At 34.8% G+C, this 25371-nt stretch overlaps 2 protein-coding genes across 2 annotated transcripts; one reads left to right on the forward strand and one right to left on the reverse strand.

The window, feature by feature from the left end:
- Window positions 1-8099: 8099 nt before the first annotated feature.
- LOC143618153 (transport inhibitor response 1-like protein) lies at window positions 8100-11839 on the forward strand. The gene is made up of 3 exons (XM_077090464.1): window positions 8100-8608; window positions 9734-10247; window positions 10889-11839. The coding sequence occupies exons 1-3, from the start codon at window positions 8133-8135 to the stop codon at window positions 11651-11653; spliced, it is 1755 nt and encodes a 584-aa protein (XP_076946579.1). The 5' UTR covers window positions 8100-8132; the 3' UTR covers window positions 11654-11839.
- A 3731-nt stretch (window positions 11840-15570) lies between these two features.
- Window positions 15571-23197, reverse strand: LOC143618155 (pyridoxine/pyridoxamine 5'-phosphate oxidase 1, chloroplastic-like). Its single transcript, XM_077090467.1, has 14 exons — window positions 23048-23197; window positions 22768-22947; window positions 22099-22137; window positions 21777-21944; window positions 21502-21607; window positions 20944-21110; window positions 19791-20033; window positions 19395-19483; window positions 19240-19290; window positions 19054-19144; window positions 16383-16487; window positions 16235-16305; window positions 16036-16131; window positions 15571-15878 (listed from the first exon to the last, which is right to left on the reverse strand). The coding sequence occupies exons 1-14, from the start codon at window positions 23180-23182 to the stop codon at window positions 15812-15814; spliced, it is 1608 nt and encodes a 535-aa protein (XP_076946582.1). The 5' UTR covers window positions 23183-23197; the 3' UTR covers window positions 15571-15811.
- Between the last annotated feature and the right edge of the window lie 2174 nt (window positions 23198-25371).

Consider the following 25371-nt stretch of genomic DNA (forward strand, 5'->3'; position numbering starts at 1 on the left):
ACCAAAGTAACACATATTGTTCATACAAATAACATCAAAACATAAGAAATAGATATTGTTCATTCTTCTAATAACCTAGCGGTATCAAAATAGAATGACGTCTTCAAACTCCAACTCAAGTAATAATCAAACCTGTAACATGCATAAAATAACATTTGTCAACACGTATGTTGGTGAGCAATTTCATAGTTTTGAGTATTTATAATATGAGTGAAATCCACAAACGTATATGAGACTATAAATAAAAGCATCAATCATGGTATATAAAACATATGTAAATGAGGATCCTTTCTAATCGGTAAGAATACCGACATACTTGGATAATGAGATCCTATTCTACTAGCACAAGGCTAAGTAGTTAGGGGAGCGTATGATCATACTTAATGAGGCTCAACAACAACATAAAAATAAACACTCGCGCACGTAAAGCATATGAGACATATAACACACAATATAGCAAGTATTCTAGCATCATATACCCTAAAGTTTGTGGTTTGTGAAATGAGTATAATATAAATCATTTTTGTTTGAATAAGTATGCATGTTACCCCCAAAAGATAAAAGTGAAAACGGGGGGATGAAATGTACTCACGTTAACTAAGTAACTTGAAAGATTGATTCGTGAATAATCGGAGATCGGGTTTAACGAGCAAGACCTAGATTAAACGGGTCTTAAGTTAGTAGGTAGTCTTGGAAGGGTTTAAAATAAAATATGACAAGTAAAGTAAATAAATGAAGTTTATGGTTTAAAAATATAAATACTTGGGAAATTAAAGACATGTTCTAAAAAGTAAGTTTACTCGAAACCGGGTCTTGTTATTTCATTCATAATTATTACTCAACCTATGTTAAGTAACTTATGTGGGTTATAATGCACTAATGCAAGACCCTTTGGGTATATGAACACCAAAACAAGGTTTTAATCGAGTGTTCAGATTTGTTAACTTGGGTCTAGATAATTAACTAAACTCAAAGTTAACTTTCCAAAATGTTTTGAGATAACTCAATAAAATCGAAAGACTTAACCAAGTACATAGTTCTATTATGAAGAACCTTAACGTCCGTTAAGTGTGTATTTGGTATCACCGGTCCAAGCTTGTTATAAGATCAAGTTGGATACCGACACACCAAGTAAGTTGATAAAATACTTAAAATTAGTTTAAAATACATTCTTGAAGAAAATATGAGTTTCGATGGCCAAAAACACACTTGTGTGTCTTAGGCAAGTGAACTCGGTTTAGTTCGGTTTTGGTTCGGTCCTTGACTCGGAATGATATCGAGGATGGTTGCCACATACCCAAATACCATAGAACTATCAAAATGGTTTTAGAAGTTACAAGGTTCAAATCTTTCATAAACATGTTTATTTAACTATTTTAAACAAAACTAGTAAATAAAACTATTTAAAACAAAAGCTAGTAAACAAGAGTTCGGTCTTGGTTCGGTCTTGATTCGGGTCTAATCTCGGGATGAAACCGAGACTAGTGACTTCATACCCAACACCATGGAACTCTTTAAACATGAATTAAAACTAAACGACTTACAATATAAACAAAAGCATTAAAGGGAAATAGTATAAACAAGACTAGTAAACAAGAGTTTGGTCTTGGTTCGGTCTTGATTTGGGTCTAATCTCGGGATAAAACCGAGACTAGTGACTTCATAACCAATACCATGAAACTCTTTAAACATGAATTAAAAGCTAAACTACTTACAATATAAACAAAAGCATTAAAGAGAAATAGTATAAACAAGACTAGTAAACAAGAGTTTGGTCTTGGTTCGGTCTTGATTCGGGTCTAATCTCGGGATAAAACCGAGACTAGTGACTTCATAACCAATACCATGAAACTCTTTAAACATGAATTAAAAGCTAAACTACTTACAATATGAACAAGGCTAGGAAAGCATTAAAGGAAAATAGTATAAACAAGAACTACAAAGAGTTCTCCATATAGCCTTGCCTTGTAGCATATCACCTCCCGAAGAAGATGAAAGCCGAAGGAAACAAGGGGTACATATTATATATATGTTGTGCCACAAGATATGAATTAATAAGTAACAAACAAGAATTAAAGAAGGTTATTGCTTGATTATTAAGAACCTTAGAGGTTAGAGATATGAACTTTATTTGGGAGAGAAAGAAGATAAATGAGCAAAGAATAATGAAGAGGATGGGGTTGTTTATATAGGGAAGGAGTCAAACTTGTTTTCCTTGTTTTATATCAATACTTGCATGTGTTTTTTTTTTAAAAAAAATGTTTAAATAATACAATCTAGTAACAAATCCAAAAGGTAAGAGATGATTATGAAACATAAAAATCCAACATTTTATATTAGTGAAAGATTTGGTTTACAAATCGGGTCGGGTTTTGATACAAATACAAATACAAAAAAGATCGAAAATGACGAATGTTACATAATACATCCTTATAAATTTATAATATTTCGTATTGTGTTATCAATACTTTTTTAAGTTGAAAAATTGGATAAAAAGATAACTTAAACTTAATACAATTTAATATATTTGTTTTTTTATAATTCTTTATCTTCCAGAAAACAAAATATGCGCTCTAGCCACACCTTCGTAACTCCAAATACCCGGATTGGTTATAGTCCCCTTCGTGATATTCCAACCGCCCCATGAATTGGTTATTTCTAAACGAGTCATGAAGGGTGTAACGAACATACCATGTCTCCATATTGGATCTATAATCAAATGAAAAACTTATTAATATGAACATAAATGTAAGTTAACATTTCACTTATATGTTTAGTCAATTAGATTTAACATCGCTAAGATGAATTCATGTATGGTAAATTATGAAAATGGTCCTATGCTTTATATGAAACTACATTTTTGGTTTGTAGGAGTGAAATTTATACGGGTGATACTACTTTATTAAACTTGTTGCATAAATGGTTTCAGATATTAATAAATGGTTGTTAAGACATATCATGTGAGCACATGTAGGCAGTGTTGTAAAAATCTTGACTAGTCAACGATTAATCTCTGATTAATCGCTAGTCCTCACTTCACTGATAAATTTCAGGCTAGTAGGCCAATTAATCGGTTTCCGGTCAAATCCAGCCAAAATCAGCGGTTTCCGGTCAAATCCGGCCAAAATCGGCGGTTTCCAGCAAGATTCCGACCAAAATCAGCGGTTTTCGGCGAGATTCCGACCAAAATCAGTGGTTCCGCGTGAGACTTTAACAAAAACTAGCGGATTCAAGCGAGATTCCAGCCAAAATATGTGTTGTGTATGTATAAAACTGGAAATTACATATAAAAATGTGTGTGTGTATGCATAAAACTGAAAATTATGCATTAAAGTCCGATCCGATTAATCCCGATTAATCTCGACTAATCCCGATTAATCGCTATTCCCCACCTCACCGCCCAACTAGCGACTAGCGATTTTTGCAACACTGCATATAGGTAATGGGTCATTTCTATTTTCTAGTTTCTATTACTCTTTGTTATATGAATTATAAAACTTTTTTTTTATAATTTATTATTATTTGTTTTTTATTTTAATAAATATCTTTCGATATAATGAAAAGGTGTATGTATAAGAATAAATATATATTATATATTTATTAATATGATCATCGTTATTATTTATATTATAACATATCAAAATAGTTAATTATACCTTATTATATATTAATTTGGTAATTGATAAATCATATTACTATTATTAGTTAATAAAGGGGTTTACATTGGGTGTATATAAGAGTGAGACTAAATTAACATAACCTAATCACACAAACATCAATTTCGTGTGTCTCCTCTCTTTCGAAATCGGTTACTGTCTGGAACCCTAATCTCTATCTTAAAGGGGACCTCGACCAAACTGACAATTATGTCGTCTGGATCATACTACTATGTTTGGCTACCTTTTTTGCTGTAACAGCCTAACATGTACGTATGTTTTTCCAATACTAACATGAAAAATTGATCAACATTATAAACTATTAAGAGGACCCGGGGCACCGCGTGATGGAGCACCCATATGGGTTTATCAACACCGCCGCCACTCCCTTATCAAGCTTGATGGAGGAGCTTTGCGTGATGGCCATCACGCGTGTGATGGGGTGAAAACCAAGAATCTAGCCGTTGGGATAACCGTTGGATGAGGGTTGGGAAAATAAATTTTACCTATATAAATAACTACAATATATCTTCAAAACATACACAAATCCAACTCAAATCCAACTCAAATCTAACTCAAAAACTTCCCTTCATTCACAACAAAAAAATATGGCATTTCCGAATTACTTGCATCCCTTAGACACCGATAGCTCTTCGTCTTCGGACGATGACATTCTCGAATGGTTCCCGTTGCTATATAACGAACTTGAAGGCCCGAGCCGTCCAAAGAAAAAAATGGTGGAGCGTGATCGTATACATGCCCACGACGTGCTAATGAGCGACTATTTTGTGGAGGAGCCGAAATACAATGACGAGACGTTCAGGGAACGCTTTCGTTTGCGGAAATCTTTATTTTTAAGATTGTAGCAGACGTCGAAGCAAACGAAGAATGGTTTCAAGAATCCTACGACGCGAGGGGTAAACGAAGTTTTACGGCGCTTCAAAAATGCACATCCGCTATTCGTCAACTAGTGACAGGTAACCCACCCGACCAATTCGATGAATACTTACAAATGGCTGAGAGAACTTCACGTGAATGTCTACAATTCTTTTGTAACGCGATTATAAAATTGTATGGCAAAGAGTTTCTACGAAAACCAACAAGACACGACATTACACGTCTTTACGCCGCGCACGAGGCTAGATGGCATTTTCCAGGGATGCTCGGTAGCATCGATTGTACACATATCGAATGAAGGAATTGTCCACGGGAGTTGCGAGGGGCGTATGTTAGGGGTGATATCAAACGACCGACCATCTCACTAGAAGCGGTTGCGTCAAATGATTTATGGATTTGGCATTCTTATTTTGGTGTTCCCGGCTCAAACAACGACATCACTGTTCTGTACACATCACCGTTGTTTCGGAGCGTAACAGATGACACTGCACCTTTCTATCAGTACTTTGTCAACGAGAGATATTACATACGTGGCTACTATCTTGTCAATGGTATCTACCCGCAATGGTCTGTTTTTGTGAAAGCCTTTTCGTTTCCTGTCGAGACCAATGAAAAGACGTTAAAGAAGTTGCAAGAATCGGCAAGAAAAGATGTCGAGAGAGTTTTCGTGTTTTAAAGGGTAGATGGTGCATACTTAGTCGACCGGTTCGTGCAATGAAAAACCCACGATCTCTAGCTACGTGTATGCATGCATCATATTACACAATATGTTAATAAAAGAAGATGGAAATGCAATTTCTCCAGATTAGGTACCGGATCCTCCGACTCAAGTTCCCGTTCCCGATGATGTCCAATTAGACTTGCGGGATGAAGATATTCATCATCGGTTGAGATGGGATCTTGTTGAGCATATAGGTTCTTTAGGTTTGGAATTTCCGGATTCAGACGAAGAGTAGACGTTTATTGTAACTTTTATTTTTTATTTCTAAATTTTAAGTTGAATTATGTTCTATTAAACTATTGTTTTTATTTTTAAAGTTTTAGTAAAATATATATTTTTTTAAGTTGCAAAAAAAAACAAAAAAAAAAATTCCATCACACACCACCAACCACATCACCAGCCCTAGTAAAAAATCATCACATGTGATGGATTTGGGGCTGGTGATATGACACCATTTGATTGGGTGGGGTGTGTGATGAGAAACTTCATCACATCCAGTCATCCACCACTCCTCCCCCCTTAACAATCACTTCCAATTAACAACAGTTCGATTTGAATGTTTCTAACTCATCATTGATCACTCATCACTAAGGGGGAAGCTTCCTAATGGCAAGGGTGGCCCGTGACCCCCTGTTTTTCTCTAAGTAGTGTACACACGCTTTTGTTTGAAAATTTTTTATATGTAACACTAATTAAAAAAAATAGTGAAATGGTTAAAACGGTGTTGGGTTATCCTGATGATTGTTCTGAGAATCATAAGATCAGTCAAATAATAGTGAAAACGGTAGTGTTATTGTTTTGAATTTTCTTGTAAAATTTACATATAACTACATGTAATAAACCACAACATACATGAAAATAAAAAGAAACATGGTTCATAGCTGTAGGTCTTACTATCTTTATATCATGAAGACAAAAACTATCTTAAATGGGATCTCGATTTGACAACCTTGATTGAAACTAGTTTCACTTATTTCCCAACCAGATATATTAGGAGAGGGAAAGAAAGACGATTATTAGGTTAGAAAACACCCTATATAATGCTTACAATGAATTAAGTTGTTATCGAGAAAAGTTTGTTTCAACTGAAAAATTACAATTTATCAGCTAAACTAAATTAATATCGTTTGTTGGAAAACGACATTAAATAGAATATACTAACAAACTATGTTTTTAACAAAAGTATAAGAGCAAAAATAATACCAATAGTTTGTGCAAGTTGTGGCAACTCACCAGTGCTTATATATGCGTCATTTACTGGTACTTGCACTTTTGCAAAATCGGTGCGGCATCAAAGAAATTCATGATGCAGGTCTCATTTGCAGCTAGGAGCTCGGTTGTCCGAAGTATTAGGCATTGTGGAGATATTCAATGGGTTCAAACTTCATAAGAAGTTGATACAAACACGTTTCTTAGCAACTTCGTTGTTTATTTAGAAAACACATAATAACAAAGTCTTCACCAATAAAAACCTGTAGTTGGATAAATAAGTAGAGGAGATAAAAAGAACTATTTTCAACGAGTAAAAAGAAAAATGATGACACTACAATTCCTATATTACATTTCTTGGAGTATATTCAATCTTTAAATTTTTAGTTCGTATATTGATGTCTAGCATCTTGCTAGTATCTTATTAATTACGTTTTATCCTATTTTTTTAAAACATCGACTTTCTTGTATTTTAAACTATCGCACTCTCTGAATTTAGAGAGCCCCGATGTCTCACTCTGGCTAGACTATTATCTTAACCAGGCCCATTCGCCAACTACCATTTGACAGTCGTTGTGCCACCACAAAAGCAGAACTCTCAGGCGTCACACACGATGGGACGAAAACCTGGGTGGGCTCCGGGTTCGAACTGATAACCTTTGCACAAGGCTTACTCACAATGTTTCAAAAACCGGTATTTACATATATCAGATTGAGCTAAAAATTGGTACAACCGGTTGAACCGGGTTATACTGGGAGGTTCAACCGGTTGAAGAGTTTTCCCTATAATTTTCTATAAACGTAACTTAAATCCAAAAATAACCCAAAACTATAACAAAAAATAATCCAAAAGTTAATCCATATTAAAAAATAATGCAAAAGCACTCAATTTTAAAAAAATAGTTATAAAGTTTACATGTTCGAATGTTAATTGTTGAGTTAAAAGTAATTTTAAAAAAATATGGGCCGCAAATATAAAAAATATTTTAGGCTTAAAACCGGATTGCTGGTAAAAACCGGTATTTTAGACAAAAACCGTCGGTACGATGTTATAGCAAACTGGTCAAAAGTACCGGACTTAGATTACCGGCCTACTATGTGAAATCCGGTTTAACCGGCTGGTTTGAACCAGTTTTTAAAACACTGCTTACTCAAATCTACTCAAAAATGCATACGTGAGATTCAAACTTAGGTCTCCACTAGGTAACCCAAGCCTCCTACCACTAGGTCATAAATGTGGGAATACATTTTATCCTATCTACCAGTTAACAATTTATTTAATTAAAATCCATTATTATAAATTTTTTAACGTCATTAAAAGCGGAGAAAAGTTTCGGTGATGAACTGATCATTATTTGTTGTATTTGGAACGTTATGGGTTTTTTTTCAATAATATTTTAAAAAAATAAAAATAAAAGTTGATCATTAGCAATTTGATGAAAGCATAGATTTTTACAACTTGTTTGACCCCTACAAAGTCCCTTTGTCACAACAGATGAGTAACAAACTAACAACTACACACTACTACCACAATATAAAAAGACAAAACCCCCAAACAACATCTTACAAGATCAACACACAAGTTAAAAGCATAGAGGGTATCCCTATGCTTATAATAATAATATCTTCAACTCCATCTCTGATCTAAAATGTCCAAACGCCTCATCTCCGGTGCCGACCAAGTTCTCGAAAACGTATTAGAAAACGTATTAATCTTCTTAACCTCACGGCGTGACCGTAACGCCGTGTCACTGGTGTGCAAATCATGGTGCCGTGCAGAAGCCCACACCAGATCCGACCTCTTCATCGGAAACTGCTACGCGGTGGCTCCACGCCGCGTGACGGACCGGTTTAAAAGACTCCGGTCGGTTTATTTGAAAGGGAAACCCCGGTTCGCTGACTTTAGTTTAATGCCGGCGGACTGGGGTGCGCATTTCACGCCGTGGGTGTACGCTATGGCGGGTGCTTATCGTGCGCTGGAGAAGATTTGTCTGAAACGGATGTTGGTTACTGATGATGACCTGGCGGTTATTGCGAAATCGTTTAAGGGGTTTAAGGAGCTGGTGTTGGTTTGCTGTGAAGGGTTTGGAGCTAGAGGGCTTGGGGTTATTGCTACCGAGTGCAGGTAAAGTTAGTGTTTCGGTTTGGATAGATTTGAAATTGTTACCGATAGGGGTGCAAATGAGTTGAGGCGAGGAGCTACTTGAGATTGGATTGATATAAAACGCGAAATGTTTTGAGCCTTATTGAGCTTGAGCCAAACCCGAGCTTAAAATAATGCTTGTTTAGTTATTGAGTCCGAGCTCGAGCTTTTTATAGGAAGCTGTTTGGGCTCGTCGGGCCTTCACGAACCATTTTAGATTTCTATAAGGGTGCAAACGAGCCGAGCTGTTCGCGAGCTACTCGAGATCGGCTCGTTTTTAAGCCTGATCGAGCTCGAGCCTAAAATGAAGCTCGTTTAATAAACGAGACCGAGCCCGAACCCGAGCTTCATTTATCGAGTTCGAGCTGGCTCGTGAGCCTAAACTCGCCCGTCATTTATATATTTTTTTAAAATATATATTTAATAATTATTAATTAATATAGTATAATGTTATGAAAAGCTAAATAATATATATATTATTTTATACATAAAATTAAAATAGAAAAAAATATACAAAAATAATTATGATTATATAAAAAATAATTGATAAATAGTAAACGAGCCGAGCTCGAGCTTTCAAAATAAAGCTCAAAACGAGCCGAGCTCGAGCTCTGGGTACTTTAAACGAGTCGATCTTGGCTCGGCTCGTTTGCACCTCTACTTCTATGTATTAGTTTCACATTGCACAACCGAGCTATGGTTTGTTTAAGGTAATGCACACTAGCTCGATTCGAGCTAGGGCTAGTTAATGTTTTTTTGTCAAATGTATAAAAAAATTAAATATATATAAATCAATTAGTAAGTAATGGCCGGTCAATCTCAAGCTTGAAAAAACGACTCGTGAGCTAGCTTTATTAAAAGAGCTTGAGCTCTCGTAACTCGTAAGTCAAAACCGAGCTCGATCCTAGTTTAACTCGGGCTTGCTTGCCTCATTTACGCCCCTAGTTAAGGCCTGAAACCATTGCAAGGTATCAGAGATTGAGAGTTGTCTCACATTTGTTGCCCATACAACCGATGATAAGTGCAAGGGTTTCAGTCTATAACAGAACTTGACTCCGTTTTCACTTTTCAGTATCAATTTTATGAAACCAAGCTAATTTGAATCAGGAATCTTCGTGTTCTTGAGCTGAACGAAGACGAGGTTTCAGAAGACGAATTCGATTGGATTTCATGTTTTCCATCTGATTGTACAACCAATCTGGAGTCATTATGTTTCGATTGTCTAGAATCCCCAGTTAATTTTGAAGCATTAGAAAAACTAGTAGCAAGATCACCATTGTTAAAGAAGCTTAGATTGAATCGACATGCTTCAATACAGCAGCTTTACCGGTTGACTTCCCGGGCACCACAGTTGACCGATTTGGGAACTGGCTCCTTCGGGTTACAGGATATTATTGACCCGCAACAACCCGCATATCAAGAACCCGATTATGGTCACACTTTTGCTGCCTGCAAATCAATTGTTTGTCTTTCAGGTTTTCGGGATCTTGCACATGAATATCTTCCCGCCATATTTCCAATCTGTGCGAATCTCACTTCTTTGAATCTTAGTTATGCTCATGTTGATGCACAGCAGCTGAAAAGCGTTATTCGCCACTGTCATAAGCTAAGGATTTTTTGGGTAATTTACACAACTTTAGAAGTTTAGATACAGATTATGCGTCTCTATATCTAGGGGTGTTCACGGTTCGGTTTGGCCAGTTTTTACATTCTGGGTCGAACCTGTAAGAACGAGTTTTTGGAAAATGTAAACCGAACAGTTCGGTTTTGGTGTTTTGCTGGTTTTTTTTCACGGAATCTTACTATTAAATTTTTGAAAGCTCAGTAAAATGTTAAGTTTACAAAAAGATCAATTCTTGTATCTTTGAAGTATTAAAGGATTGATAAAAAGTGTGAAAAAAGAAAAATTAAAAGTAAGAAATTGGTTATGTTAGTAATATATTCGTATTTTAACTAAAATTACTTATACAATATTATAATTGTTTGATTCCTGTACCTGAAAATTTTACTTCATTTTTATTAATGTTATATAGATTAAGTAACTATTTTTTTTAAAATTATTTTGTTGATATTTCGGCAGGTTCGGTTTTGGTAATCTGTTCCAAACCGTACAACTAACCGTTTCACTTATAAACATGCCAAACCGACCGATCTAGTTCGTTTTGAACGATTTAAACGATTTTTGAACACCCCTGTTTATATCTATATTTAGGTCTAAACTTTGAAATGATGGTTTAATTTGTGTTTTTAATCTTTTACCAGACACTAGATTCAATCTGTGATGATGGGCTTCAAGCAGTAGCCGATGCATGTACAGATCTCCGTGAGCTTCGCGTTTTTCCAACAGACCCTTCCGAAAATACCGAGGGGCCCGTTTCTGAAACGGGCCTCTTTGCAATATCTTTAGGGTGTAGAAAACTACAATCTATTCTTTACTTTTGTCAACAAATGACAAATGCAGCGGTTATAGCCATGTCTAATAACTGCCCGGATCTTGAGGTGTTTCGTCTTTGTATTATTGGGCGGTACCGACCTGATTGGATCACTGGTCAGCCCATGGACGAGGGTTTTGGAGCCATTGTCAAGAACTGTAAGAAACTGACTCGGTTAGCCGTTTCTGGTTTGTTAACCGATCGGGCATTTAGTTACATAGGGCAATATGGTAAATTGGTAAGAACATTATCCGTGGCGTTTGCTGCTGACGGTGATACCGGGCTGAAATACGTGTTGGAAGGGTGCACAAATCTGCAAAAGCTTGAAATCCGAGATAGCCCGTTTGGGGACTCGGGTTTACAGTCGGGTTTGCACCATTTTTATAATATGAGATTTGTTTGGCTGTCTTCATGTCGAGTGACTAAACAAGGGTGTTTGGAAGTTGCTAGAAGGTTGCCAAAATTAGTGGTGGAAGTTTTTAGGAGGGATGAGGAGGATGGAGGCGAGAGGGGCGATTTTGTCAATACGCTTTATATGTATCGGTCACTCGATGGCCCACGAGCCGATGCGCCACAGTTTGTCAAGATTTTGTAAATTTCAATGATGTAAGCAATCGTCATAATGTTTCTCAGAAGCAATAATGCTGGATTGATATCATATAGTTATACCAACTTCAAGATATGTTGGGTGCATCTTCTTCATGAATTTTCAAATTTCAATAAAGTGTAAAGATCTTCAGCAACGATTATTTAACGCGTACATACCGAAAATCGACTGTTGTGTGGCACAAGAATAAGATACAAGTTTGTTGTGTATAACGCGATAAAGATTCGATCTTTTAAGGTGGGTTGATCTTGATTAATGAAGTCTGTTGTGTTTATGCGATAAAGATTTGATCTTTGAGGTGGGTTGATCTTGATCAATGAAATTTTTTGTGATTTACATGATAATTATTCGATCGATCTTAGAGGTGGATGGATCTTGATTAATGAAGTCTTTTGAAGCAGCAGATGCTAATGCTTTGAGTCATGCTTCATGTTGTACAAGATTCTTTTCTGTATGTTATTATTCATATCTTCTTATTTAGAAGACTTTGTTTTCAAGATGTATTAGTCAAAAAGCCCTTGATTTTTTTGATATATTGGGTAAAAGAGTAAAAGACTGTATGGGGTTTCTATTGTATTAATAATGGTGAAACTTTCACCTGAGTACTGTACAAGTTTTTGATGCATAAAGTACAAGTTAATTTCCGACTTATCAACTATCTTTAAACATAGAGGCATCAATTCGCGACATGAAAATGATATAACACTGAAATTTACGGGTTTGGCTTTTCTTCTAAATGAGTTCAGGTTTTGGATCAAATCTTGGATCGAATCTATATTTATGAATTTTACGAATCTTCTTGTAACCATCATCTGACGTGAGGTTTCTTTGGAGAATGAAGATATGAGTAAAGTATAATGAGTGAGATAACATACCCGAATTCTTTCTAATTTGTGATATTTAAGGATATGAAGTAGGGTTGATGTTATTGATTATCTTTTTTGTCCCACTAGGTGTCAACGGCCTAAACATACTGTGATAATGTCATCTTCAATTCTATTGGCTTTGGCCTCATGTTATTAAATGCCCCAGATTATTCATGCTCTTCCATCGGGTTGGGTTGTTGCCGTGAATAATCCGGACCATTTATCTTTATGAAATATAAATGGTTACAAAATACAACATACATTATTACATGTATTTTTGAGAAATCAATTTAAATAGTGATGGTGAGATATCAATGAATGATGTGTGGAAGGCTTGAGGAATTGTACAAGTACAAACATCGGTGGTCCTTGAGTAGAGACCCATAACCTGTATTTCCTATTTTGTAGCATTAACAAATTGTACAATATTATGCATCTTCATATGTCACACCACCACCCGAATTTGCTTTGGAAATCAGAGAAGTACTAATTTTATTTAAGTGTATGTTGCTTGTCAAGTTGTAACCATTTCGAATCGAACATGAATATTTGCTCGGTTCTCTACTTTTATCAATGTATTACCACTCACATTTTAACGTAAATAATACGTGAACGCTAGTGATGCAATGAAACCTAAATATTTTATAGAAATACTCGAAACATGAAACGGATATAGGGTTGGGTACAATGTCGTCCCCGAGAATCCCTCAACTCAATTACTCATATACAATACTTGTCAGATTAACCATCAAATTTCTTATATAAGTTAAAACACTACATAGTTACCTTCACATATATTATTCTAAATATTTTCCGGTTAAGCTAAAACATATTATATTATAGGAAAAAAAAATTTATCACTATTTTGGTTGACATTATAAGAACCAAATTGAGAGAATACATGCACAAAATTACAAAAAACAATGAATGCAGTTATTGACAAAATGGTAGATTTTGACAACAATCTCATCCTTTTCTTTATGTTAATGTCAAATGTCAATCTAAGATTTAAATTCCCAATCTACATTTACAAAACTAAATCACCCTATTCCAATTTCACGTGCATCCATCAAATAGACGTGACCCAACCAAATACTCATATATGATACTATATTACTATTATATGCACATTTTTATTGGAAAAAAGCACAAAAACAAAAAACAAAAAGCTTGACACCAAAAGAGATGAAGCAATACAATACTCCATCATCACATAACATCTATTTCATCCTTTATCATCATGTAACATAATTTCCAATCATCCTACTCTTTTTTATAGGCTTTAATCATAATAAAATAAATAAAAGAAGAGAATCATCATTCATTTATGAAAGAGATTTCAACAAATATGATCTAATAATTAGGTTTTAGTTTTAACATTGGTAAATTTAATGATGATTTAAAATTGAATCATTATAAGTATATATTATAAAAAAGAAATCAAATATAAAGTCTGGTATTTACATAGCAAGGTATACGACTATACGTAGCAAAATTTAAATCATCTGGCTTAGGTTAATAAAATACTGGACCCAAACAATGATTTGACGGTCACAAGCTAAAGATTAAGGCGATTTGATACGTAAATGTCACTTTAGTATTGGCAAAGACGTAGATTTTTAATCCATCAATATCAAGTGGATCTAAACAAGAATGTATGTTATGCGTTATCAAAACATACATAATTCATGTATAAAAGTTTGCATTCTCTATTGACATCAAAAACAACTTCACTCAGCGTCAAACAAAATCAATCTAATTGGTAACGAATCTTACAAACTCTAGTATTATTTTTCACCAGGTTAATTGTATCGACAAGAACATATGAAGTTGCCATAATATACAACTTATTACAAAAATGATCTCCCTCAGCCTCAACCCTATAAATGAACTCTTGATGTCCCATGAGTGTCTATTTGCCTTTAAAACAAAAGAATGGGACAAGATTTAGCTTCAAGTGATGAAAAGAAATTATTATGAAAGGAAATATACAAGATGTGTTCCTCATGGGTGGGCCCTAGTTTGGTCAGGATCAACCTGCATGCACATAATAATATACTATATTATATAGTACATACAAGGGCCATTTTTTTCCAAATTTTTGGGCTTTTTTTCCACTCATTTGACAAGAAATAAACCTAATATATATCTTCTTTATCTTTCACATAAATAAATAAATAAATAAGGTTTTCATTGAACAGCAAAAAGTCAAGGAAATCATGCACAAGACATCACACTTGTTGTTCACTTTCACCAATTATTGATCTTGTTTGTTCAGATAGTTGGTATGAAAGATTTTATAGGACCCGAATTATAATTTTAATAAAAATCAAATCAAATATTGTTCCAACTTCCATCGGATTTTGAGAGACGGGTCTCTCCTCGGATCTCAGTTAACCGAATTCAATAACCTGATGTCTAAAGGCAATTAGTTGATAAATGATAATGATAAATAGTTGCTACATTTCTCTAATATTACACACAAATCCGTGTGCGTGTAATGCATATGATATGGTAATGTTACAGATATGTGCATCCTTTAATTACTCCTTGCGCTATAGCCTATTAAAGAATGTTCGGTTGAAATACAAATACTTAACTAGACTAGATATTTGAGACCTTTGCACTTTATGCATTGTTCAGAACCTACATTTATTTCAAATAGTTGTGAGAACAAGACTTCAAGAAAATGGTTTATTCCTATTTTCTCACTGATTCTTTAATTTTATCTCCTCTACTTGTTTCTTATATATGCTTAGGCCACGTGCAGTGGGCGACAAAACCACAAAAAATGGGGCGATGCCGCCCCCCAGGCGAGAAATGGGGCGAAGTAGGAGGTGGGGGGGGGGGAGTGTTTTTTGTCGCCTGTTTTGTTTTATTTATTTATATTATTATTATTATAATTTTGTGTGTGGTATTTATATATATTGTTCTACACCACCACTACACCCCTAAAACAAAAGCTCACCATTTGCTGACTGGGTGGCCACATGACACAAAACGCCCCATTTTGTAGCCCCTGCACTACACATAGCCTTACGCCTTTAGACAAAAGACATCAGTACTATATTTTATATAAACAAATCTTAAAAATATTAAAATCTATATGCATTCTACTCAATTCATATAACAATTAGTACAAGAATTAACCAACTCTCTCAATTTTTAACATATTATTGGTTCTGAAATGAACATTCCACTCTCTCTGCACACGGGCGGTAAGCAAGAAAGAGAGTTGTGCTTTGGTATTTCATAATGAGGATGAAGAGAATGCTGCTAGTCAGGGCGCCAAACGTTTGATTTGCCACTTGATTGTGCTATTGGCTTCTTGAGGAAAGTAACATAACCTGAAAACAAAACAAAAAACATGCGTTATTAAACAGTAACGACCCTTAACTAAAATTTGAGAAACCAATAGTTAACAGCATCGATTACTCTTAAGACAATCATATCATATGAAATCGTCTACCAAAATTTAGCATATATAATAGACATGAAAATTACCTGTCATGCAATCGCGATGTCTGTCCTTGCCAAAACTCAAAAAACTCAGGTTTAAGCCTGTAACCACCCCAGTTTTTCGGTTTTGGAATTGGAGCTCTACAAAAATAAAAAAAAACAAACAAACAAATTATTCACTACTAAATCATAAGCAATGTATCTTACAAAGCTCACAATTGAGATATGTATGTATATCACTCACCCATCAGAGAATTTTGTTTCCAAATCTTTATATTCTTGGTGGAGAAAATCGCGTCCAGGTATTACAGTGCTCTGAAAAAAAATAGATAGCTATTAAGTTTGTAAAAATATGAAAAATTGCAAAAACCAAAAAAAATAATAATGATAACCTGTTTACTGGCGATTGCACCTATTTGACTTCCACGAGGGCGACTGTGGAAGTAACTCTCGGTTTCTTCTTCTGAAACCTTCTGCACGGAACCTTCTATTCGCACCTGCCAATTAAACATGAGTTACTGTTATGATTATTGTTATAGCATTAACTAAAACTACAAGACCAGTATTACTACAATAATAACCTCAATCTTTATATAACAGTTAAGAAAGTTGTATACATTAAAAATAGACTTTTTACCCGTTAGCTATTTTTTTGAAATAATTATATGGATAGTCCTTGTGGTTTACCCGTACTTTAGTCCCTAAGTTTTAAAAATTACAACTTTAGTCCAATATTTTTAGAAGCTTATATTTTGGTCCATGCAATGGATGGGGGTTAACTTTTCTGTTAAGTGGATGCGAAATGACCAAAATATTTGGTATTTAAAAGAGAGAAGGAATCTGATGCAGTTTCGGAAGCATTCAATGGCTCAAGACACTCATGATTAACAAAGACGAATAAACGAACCAAAGGTTCAATGAACAATGCTCTTATAATATCAAACTTAATCAAAAACTCCATAAACAATAAACCATTGATCTCAACTTATAGGTGAGAATCATAGTTAAACTAGGAAACCAAATAAGATAAAATAGGAAATTCAAATAAATATAAAAATAAAAGATATCGGAGATAATCATGCATCATACTCCCCGTCTTCAAAAATAACTCGTCCTCGAGTTTTGCTTGCGGATCAAAGCCACCCGGATCGAAAGGGACATCAACCCGATTTTTAATTATTACCATCACAAAAATCTGGACTTCATTTGTTGTGCCGCTCGACTTTGGACCGGTACCACCAGGATCAAACGGAACCCAGGGTTGTGATTTAGCGTAAACCACCTTTGTTTTTGCAATTGCTATATTACTGTGCTTCAGTTTAACTTCCATATTTATATTAATCTTTAGCTCCCCACTAACTGAATTATCCTCATTTTCTCATGTAATATGGTTTTGATCCGACTTGTTAAACATCCCACGAATATTGCTTATTAAATCATGTGGACCGAAACTGTTAAATGCTTTATTAATATAAGCCATCTTATCCACATGTGCATGATGATGATGATGATGAAATCGGTCATGCATGGAAGTTATGCAAATGTAATTTCCACAATCAATATCCATTCCATTATGAATATCGAGAAAGTCAACATTATTCAAAGAATTAATTGATGAAATCTCAACATCCATTTGAAAACTAATTACCTGATTTCTTGGCTCCATAATCAAGTCTAAATTAGAAGCCTTTATTAATGGGAATTCCAAACAAACTTCCTGATTTCCATCAGCACTCGTTTTATTACCAATAGCCACAGAACCATCTACTCTTGCATCAATACTGATCTTGGAAATTGATTCATCACGTGTTACTCCGCTAAGAACATTTTGCACAAACAAACATTCTTCTTCATCAAAATCAGCGCCATCTTCATCGAATATGGGCTTTTCTTGCGATAAACACTCTTGATAGATCGGTTCATCGAACCAGTTTGGATGACGGCTAAACGGCTGCTGCTCTCCGTCGCCACCTTCGTCCCAGACGACGGTGCTCAACTCGGTTTCCGCCTTGCACATCTCCCGTTGTAACTCGAGATCGCGGACTCGTTTTCGGAGCCGTTTGATCTCCTCAAGATCGCGTACTCGTTGTCGGAGTCGTTTGATCTCAAAATCGTGGACTCGTTGTCGGAGTCGTTTGATCTCTTCAAGATCCCGCGGGTTGGGATGGATTCCACTGCTGCCTCTCGCGGCGACTCTGCTAGTAGAATACCAATCTCTACCGTGGGCACGTGAATCAACCATACTTATGTCGTTGCCTCGGGCGGCGAATCTACGAGCAAACAAGTATTCATCCTCACGTAGAGCCATTTGAGAACCAAAAGCTCTGATACCAACTGATGCAGTTTCGGAAGCATTCAATGGCTCAAGACACTCATGATTAACAAAGACGAATAAACGAACCAAAGGTTCAAAGAACAATGTTCTTATAATATCAAACTTAATCAAAAACTCCATAAACAATAAACCATTGATCTCAACTTAGGAAACTAAATAAGATAAAATAGGAAATTCAAATAAATATAAAAATAAAAGATATCGGAGATAATCCTGCATCAGAATCATTAAAATCTCATCGGCCCCATTGTTTTTATTAATAAATTAAATATACCAAAATAACCCTCTATTTATAAGATAACAAAAAATAACAGGTTTTGTTTATGTTTTTTTTTCTTTATTTAGTTTTTGTTCTTATTTACCATTTTAATAAGGGTATATTAGTTATTTGGTAAAAACTTACCGTGCATTAGTGTCAAAGACCATTTGCATTACATCCTTGCAAAACTATTGGTCTAAATGTGTAAATTCTAAAAGTTAGGCAATACGACCAAACCGCAGGCACCATCCTTCGAATTAACTCTATCCACCCCCCCCCCCCCCCCTTTTCCCTTTGAAATAAAACACAATAAGCATCAACCAACTTATAAACAAATGGACTGAAATTACCACCTTTACTTAAATTGGTAAGCATAAAGTTGACTTTTAAAAACCGAGCAATCGAGCATAATATCATATAAAAGCATGTTCTTTACAAATTGCTTGCCCAGAATAACTGTCAGGCTAACCTGGCGGTTCAATTGGTCCCAATAAAATAAAAGTGATGCATTATCATTTTCAGATAAATCCTTTGCTTTCCGGCTTCCATAATTAGTGTACCTAAAGACACATTATAACGAACATAAGTAAAACTGAAATCAAGAAACAAAGTAAGTGTTGTTCTAATAAGTATTAATGAACAGAAGATAACTAACCAGACAAAACCGGCTTTGTCAAATCCTTTCAGCAACACCATTCGTGATGAACTGCACCCGTCACAAAAAAGAGCATTGTTAGAGGCAAGAGAAGATTCTTTTGTATCTAAAAAATGAGTATTTTAAATTTTGGATATATAATGTAAAATACTTACGGTTTGCCATCTTTGCCAGCTGTGCACAATGCCATAGCATTTGGTTCCTTCAAGCCGGCAGCCAATGCATCATCAAACCATTTCTGGAACTGTTTCAATGTGTGTTTTCAAAGTAATTATTGTAACTTGAATAATCATACTCTAAATCAGAATCAGTTATTTGAGCAAATGAAAGTTACGTAACTTTACACTTATTTCAACTTCGTTTCAAGCTCTATATATAGGGCTCGAGCTCAACTCATATGCTATTTTTAATTAATTTATACACATTTATAATTATTTTTTATATATTCTAATTAAATTTTTTATACATTAACATAATATATAAAAATAAATAGTCAAAGCAAGGAAAAGATTTGAGTTTTAACATGTTTGAAATAGTCACATGGGTCATACCTGAACAAACGGGTCAGGCTCCACATCATCCTCCTTCAACTCCGGAGAGATATAATTTTCTCTCATTGATGATATGTCAATTTGTGGGGCCTTCCCGATTCTAACACACATAGAAGTTCCTGGATATGGTGGAAGTTGAAGCTTAAACTTATCGACGATAGAAGGTGGAACAAACCTCCCACCTAAGAAATGATGGGCCCCATTAAACTTCTTGGCGCAAAGCTTAGGAGCAGTTAAGGAAACCTGAAACATACATTGGCTTCACTTACAAATAGGCCTCTTACAAATAGGTCTGTAAACGAACCGAACATTCAAGGAACAATTCGGCATGAAGTTCTTTTATATTCATCTATTTAATAAACGAACGAAGATGAAAAAAAATTGTTATTTAGTTAAATAAACGAACATGATCACTTGTCTCGTTTATTAATCTATGTTCGTGAATGTCCGTCTGTGTTCGCTCATTTAAATTTGTTTATGTTCGTTCGCTTACGTTCATTTATGTTAGTTAGTTTCCGTTAGTCAATATAAATTGGACCATTGCAACTTAGTTTTATTTTAATAACTTGTTGGGCCGATACATTGTTCTTCACATTACTTTTAACCAGTTTTAGCTCGGTTATGTTCATTCATCTTTTTTTCAGTTATGTTTGTTCGTTTACGTTCATGACGTGCTCGTTTATACTGGTAACAAACAAACATAAACGAAGAAAAACATTTTCAGTTTCTTAACAAACGAACACAAACAAGAAAACCCTGTTTCTGTAATTGTTCGTGTTTGATCGTTTGTTTGGTTAAAGTAAAATGAACAAACACGAACATGCCCGGTTCGTGTTCGTTCGGTTGGTTTACAAGCCTACTTACAAAAGCGTAAAGTTTGGGTTGACCTAAAACACTTTTTTTGACCAGTTGACTCATTCCACTTCCATATTTATTATATATATATTTCACCCATTTGACACGTTGAAGATAAAAAACTAAAAACGACCCAAATAAAATTTCGTAAGTATTTAAATTTCCTCCTCTAGTGATGTAGAATCAGGGATAACATTTATCAACAACTTATCGGATAATATATATATATATATATATATATATATTATATATATATTTAAATATTGCTCTAAAATGCAAGATTTCAATGAGAGCATACCAACATGTCAGGCTTAACTCCAACACCAGTTATATCTCCTTCCTCCACATGCCACCCCGATGGGATATCTATAGATGCAATCACTGCTCGTTTTTGGTTTATTTCATTATAGTTTTGAAGATTTACTAACCGCTGAATCAAATCATCAAATGGTGGCCTTGGTGTGCCTGATATCAGATACAAGCATGCAAGAAGTTTTAAATAATGCAACCTTACATACTAATTAAGAATGTAATAATGATGGAATGAAGTTAACTGATGTAAAAGATCATTCTTTTTCAGTGTTTCTTTAATCGTCTAGATATGGCTACAAAACTATTATGAGATAGAAGTCAAAGCTCTAAATAACCCATTTCCTTTTCGACTTTTCTTTAATTACCCATTCGACCCGATAGCAATAGAACATAAGCCAAAGAGATTTATATATTTTCCTCTCACGTGATGGGCCTGGGACGGTCTGACGTGGGCCGGTTTGCGTGTCCGGAACAACACGTTTTGGAACAATAACCCAAAGAGATCCATGCACCAAATATTTTGCATTACAAAGATTTAATTTACCATGGAATGAAAAGCCAAACATGGCATCAACTAAAATGTTGTAATCCTCTGATAAGTTGATAGGCAGATCGTCCGCCGATAAGAAAGGTATGCCCAACGATTCTAACTGCAAAGACACCAAACAAGAACTGTTAATTTTGATTAGAAAATAATAATATTAAAATATCAAGATGTGTGCATTGAAATACACTTTGGACAACTTTCAACTGTTTGGCCTGTTTGGATAACACACGACCCGAATTAACTTATTGTGCAAGTAGAGATTTGAGGCCCACCTGAGTCACTAGACCAGTGTAAAGAGGCTTTGCGGTTCGTTTTGGATAACAAACAAACGGTTTATATCCAAAGTGATATAAATGGCGGGCAGCTACAAGACCATCACCACCATTGTTTCCCGGGCCACATATGGTCAATACACGATTATAATCCTTAACGTTGTACACCTGTCATAAATTTCGACAACTTGTTACAATAGTCAAACACAGACTCTTGATTGTAACACTGAGTCGCATAAAATGACATAATTGATTCATAGACAAAAAAAAATCAGTTGTAACTGTTTGTTTATTATAACAGCGCGATAAGTCCATAACTCACCTCTGCAATCGCGGTAGCAACGCTCAAACCAGCCAATTCCTGTAGATATGAAACCTGTCAGCATTTTGTAGGTTTTAACTAGGGGTGTGCATGAACCGAAATAACCAACCCAATAACCCATAACCAACATAACAGACATAACGAACCGAAATAACCGAACCCAATAAAACCTATTTTCGGTTACGTTTCGTTTTTGCTATCAACCAAAAACCGAAAAAACGAATCGTTTGGAACTGAAAGAAATCATTTTTAAGTAATTTAGGAAAACTTAAAAAAATGGTGTGGCCGAAAACTTTAGGTCCAAAAACGACTGAATGTTTCAGTTCCTAAATAATTACTCCGGGCCCAAAATTTCAAGCCAAATGATAATACCTAAAAGACCGAAACCCATCCCGTTTGAAAACCAAAAACCAAAACTGAACGGTTTTCAAAACCGAATTTTCAGTTTTTTTGTGTGGTTTGAGCTGAAAACCGACCCATGCACACCTTGCTGTCAACTAATTCTCAAACTCTCATTATATGCAAATTCTATTCTTTTAATAATCTGTTTTGTTGCTGCTACATTGCTAGTATCAAAATTGGATAAAAACTGTAACTTGATGATCAAATTGCACATCCAAACACATAATCCAAAAACCCTGATATCAAATTCACTCTAAAATCACTAACCATAAGCTGATCAACACTGAACCCAAGAGGACCCATGAGAATCTCATCAACCTCAGCAGCTTCTCGTTGATTCAAATACGAAATGGTGTCAGGATTCTGAACCACTTTGATGCTGTTAGCCATCACTCTTGAACTACAATAACCCTTAAACTTGTACCGCAATATTGAACCGAAAAAACCCTAAATTGGCATTCAAAATCACAAAAAACAACTCAAATTATACATACAAAATGAAATAGATAGATGGGTAATAATAATATTAATAATGGGTTGGGTGTACCTTGTGAGATGGATGGATGGTGGAAGAAGAGATGGGAGTAGAAGATGATGAAGAAGAGAGTAAATGAATGATGAAAGAAGAAGAGAGAGTCAGTGTTGATATCATAGTCTTGTTTTTGCGTAACAAAGACAGCATTTTTATTAACTATTTCTTCTAGCTCTTTCATGGTATTTTGTGTCATGATATTTTGTGATTTTGGTCATGAGTTTCTTGTTTTGTTGGCACCATAACATCCACTCTATAAGACCCTTTGTATTGAGGCGTTTCCCACCCTTAAAGCGCTCGAGAACACCGTCTTCGGAAGCTTTGGTCGTTTTGGAGGGGGCGCTCCCCACACAGCGTGGGATGGGGCAAATTGTGGGTTTGTTTTTTGTTTATTTTAACAATAAAATATAATAATAAAATAATCGTAGTGTAATGATTTTAATGGGCTTCATCCACTACACTTATTTTAGCCAAAAAGTCCTAATGTTGATGTGACGCCACATGTCGCATAACACCCACAAAGAGACTTCATTCACTACAAATGATCTAAGTTATATTTTAGTTTTGGTAGTAAAAGTTATTTTTCAGGTAATAAAATAAAATTTGTATGATTTTACTAGATCTCGATACAATGTTAAATGTGATGTAGAGCCGTATGATATTAGTGAACATTTCTCAGTAATAGTAGATGACGGGTTGGTGTGAATTTCGAGCACAACATGCACTTAATATGAAAACAAAATTTATGGTTTTGGTTTTACTATGAACATGTTAAGATTAATAGGAGACACAATGGTCTGGTCAAATTTCTTTTATAATATTCTTCATGCATTTCTTTAAGTAGGACACACGAAATGTGTCATTAAGTTCCTTCACTAACTCTAATTGTTGTGTCAATTAATCCTTTTGTGCATGATTAACGAAAACAATTACGCCTAATGCTAGCGTAGAAAAAGTAAATATTCCTAGTCACTATAATAATGTTTAAGACACAAGAATCTAATATTAATAGTTATACAAAGGAGTGATAGTAAATATAGTTATAGAACCCTTATAAAATGAGTATATATTGTAAACATTGCATTATATAAAGCATAGTAACATATATAACATATTTATATGTTGTAGGTTTTAGAGAATTGGTTTTTGGCATAAACCATAAACTGTTGAGCATGGTTTGAAAATCTTGAAACCAATCGATCGATAAATTTTTTTTTTAAATACTGACGGCGAAACCGAACCAGTGAATGGTTTAAAACCAACCCATGAACATAGTTAAGTAATTTTGATTTTACAAAATAATAATAATAATAATCTGTAAGAAGATGCATAAATTGAGGACCAAATATAAAAAAATGAAAATATAAACTGTTCTCTTATTCTCTTGTAAGTCCTTGGTTATATTGAGTTGATAATAAGAAATTTGATTGGAGCAAGAAAAGAAAAGACAGAGAATGTTATAATTACCTAACCGATCGAATTATCCACACATGACAATCCTAAACATTTCCTTTACTTCTTTTTCTTTATATCCGTATTCCATAACATGTTAGCTTCCGACTCAATTAAAGATTACTGACTTTTCATTGAATTATTAATTTGCATAACATGTTCCGGTCAATCTTTCTTCAAAACTGGTTTGTCTTGGTGATCAACAGCCCATAATAATAATAATAATAATAATAATAATAATAATAATTAGTAAGAAGATGCATAAATTGATGCCCATATAGAAAATAATGTAAAATACAAAGTGTTCTCTTATTCTTTTGTACGCCCTTGGTTACATTGAGTTGATCATAAGAAATTTGATTGGAGCAAGAAAAGAAAAGACAGAAGAATGTTATGATTGCCTAACCGATTGAATCATCCACATATGACGATGCTAAACATTTCACTTTACTTCTTTTTCTTTATATCCTTATTCCATAACATGTTAGCTTCCGACTCGATTAAGGACTACTGGCTTTTCATTGAATTATTAATTTGCATAACATGTTCCGGTCAATCTTTCTTCAAACATGGTTTGTTTTAGTGATCAACAACCCGGACTGATTAACCCAAAACCGGTTTTTTCCGGGCTCACATTTAGAAGAAATGTCTAAATGAAAAAAGTCAAAGTTGTTAATGGTCAAATACTCATTTATTTGCTTTTGCGTGATTCCTCTGTTTTGTTCATCAAGCATCCAGGTAGTTTAAAACCCTAGCTTTTACTTACTGCAAAATTGATTATTATAACACACTCAATCGGCATCGTGCATCTAGCAAAGAGTAGATGCGATCATGATAATAATTGCGTGTTTTCTGGATTCATAAGGTGTGAGTTCACACATCTATTG

This window comes from Bidens hawaiensis, unplaced genomic scaffold, assembly GCF_021521415.1.
Source record: "Bidens hawaiensis isolate Kalapana, Puna unplaced genomic scaffold, B.hawaiensis_p1.1 tig00064449_1, whole genome shotgun sequence".
Taxonomy (NCBI): Eukaryota; Viridiplantae; Streptophyta; class Magnoliopsida; order Asterales; family Asteraceae; genus Bidens; species Bidens hawaiensis.

Excerpts from the sequence above, each read along its gene's own strand:
- LOC143618153 (XM_077090464.1), top strand. The coding sequence starts at position 8,133 with ATGTCCAAACGCCTCATCTCCGGTGCCGACCAAGTTCTCGAAAACGTA. Across the intron at positions 8,609-9,733 it reads GTTATTGCTACCGAGTGCAG|GAATCTTCGTGTTCTTGAGC; the intron begins GTAAAGTTAGTG and ends AATTTGAATCAG. Across the intron at positions 10,248-10,888 it reads ATAAGCTAAGGATTTTTTGG|ACACTAGATTCAATCTGTGA; the intron begins GTAATTTACACA and ends ATCTTTTACCAG.
- LOC143618155 (XM_077090467.1), bottom strand. The coding sequence starts at position 23,182 with ATGCTGTCTTTGTTACGCAAAAACAAGACTATGATATCAACACTGACT. Across the intron at positions 21,945-22,098 it reads TTGCTACCGCGATTGCAGAG|GTGTACAACGTTAAGGATTA; the intron begins GTGAGTTATGGA and ends AATTTATGACAG. Across the intron at positions 19,145-19,239 it reads GACAAAGCCGGTTTTGTCTG|GTACACTAATTATGGAAGCC; the intron begins GTTAGTTATCTT and ends ATGTGTCTTTAG.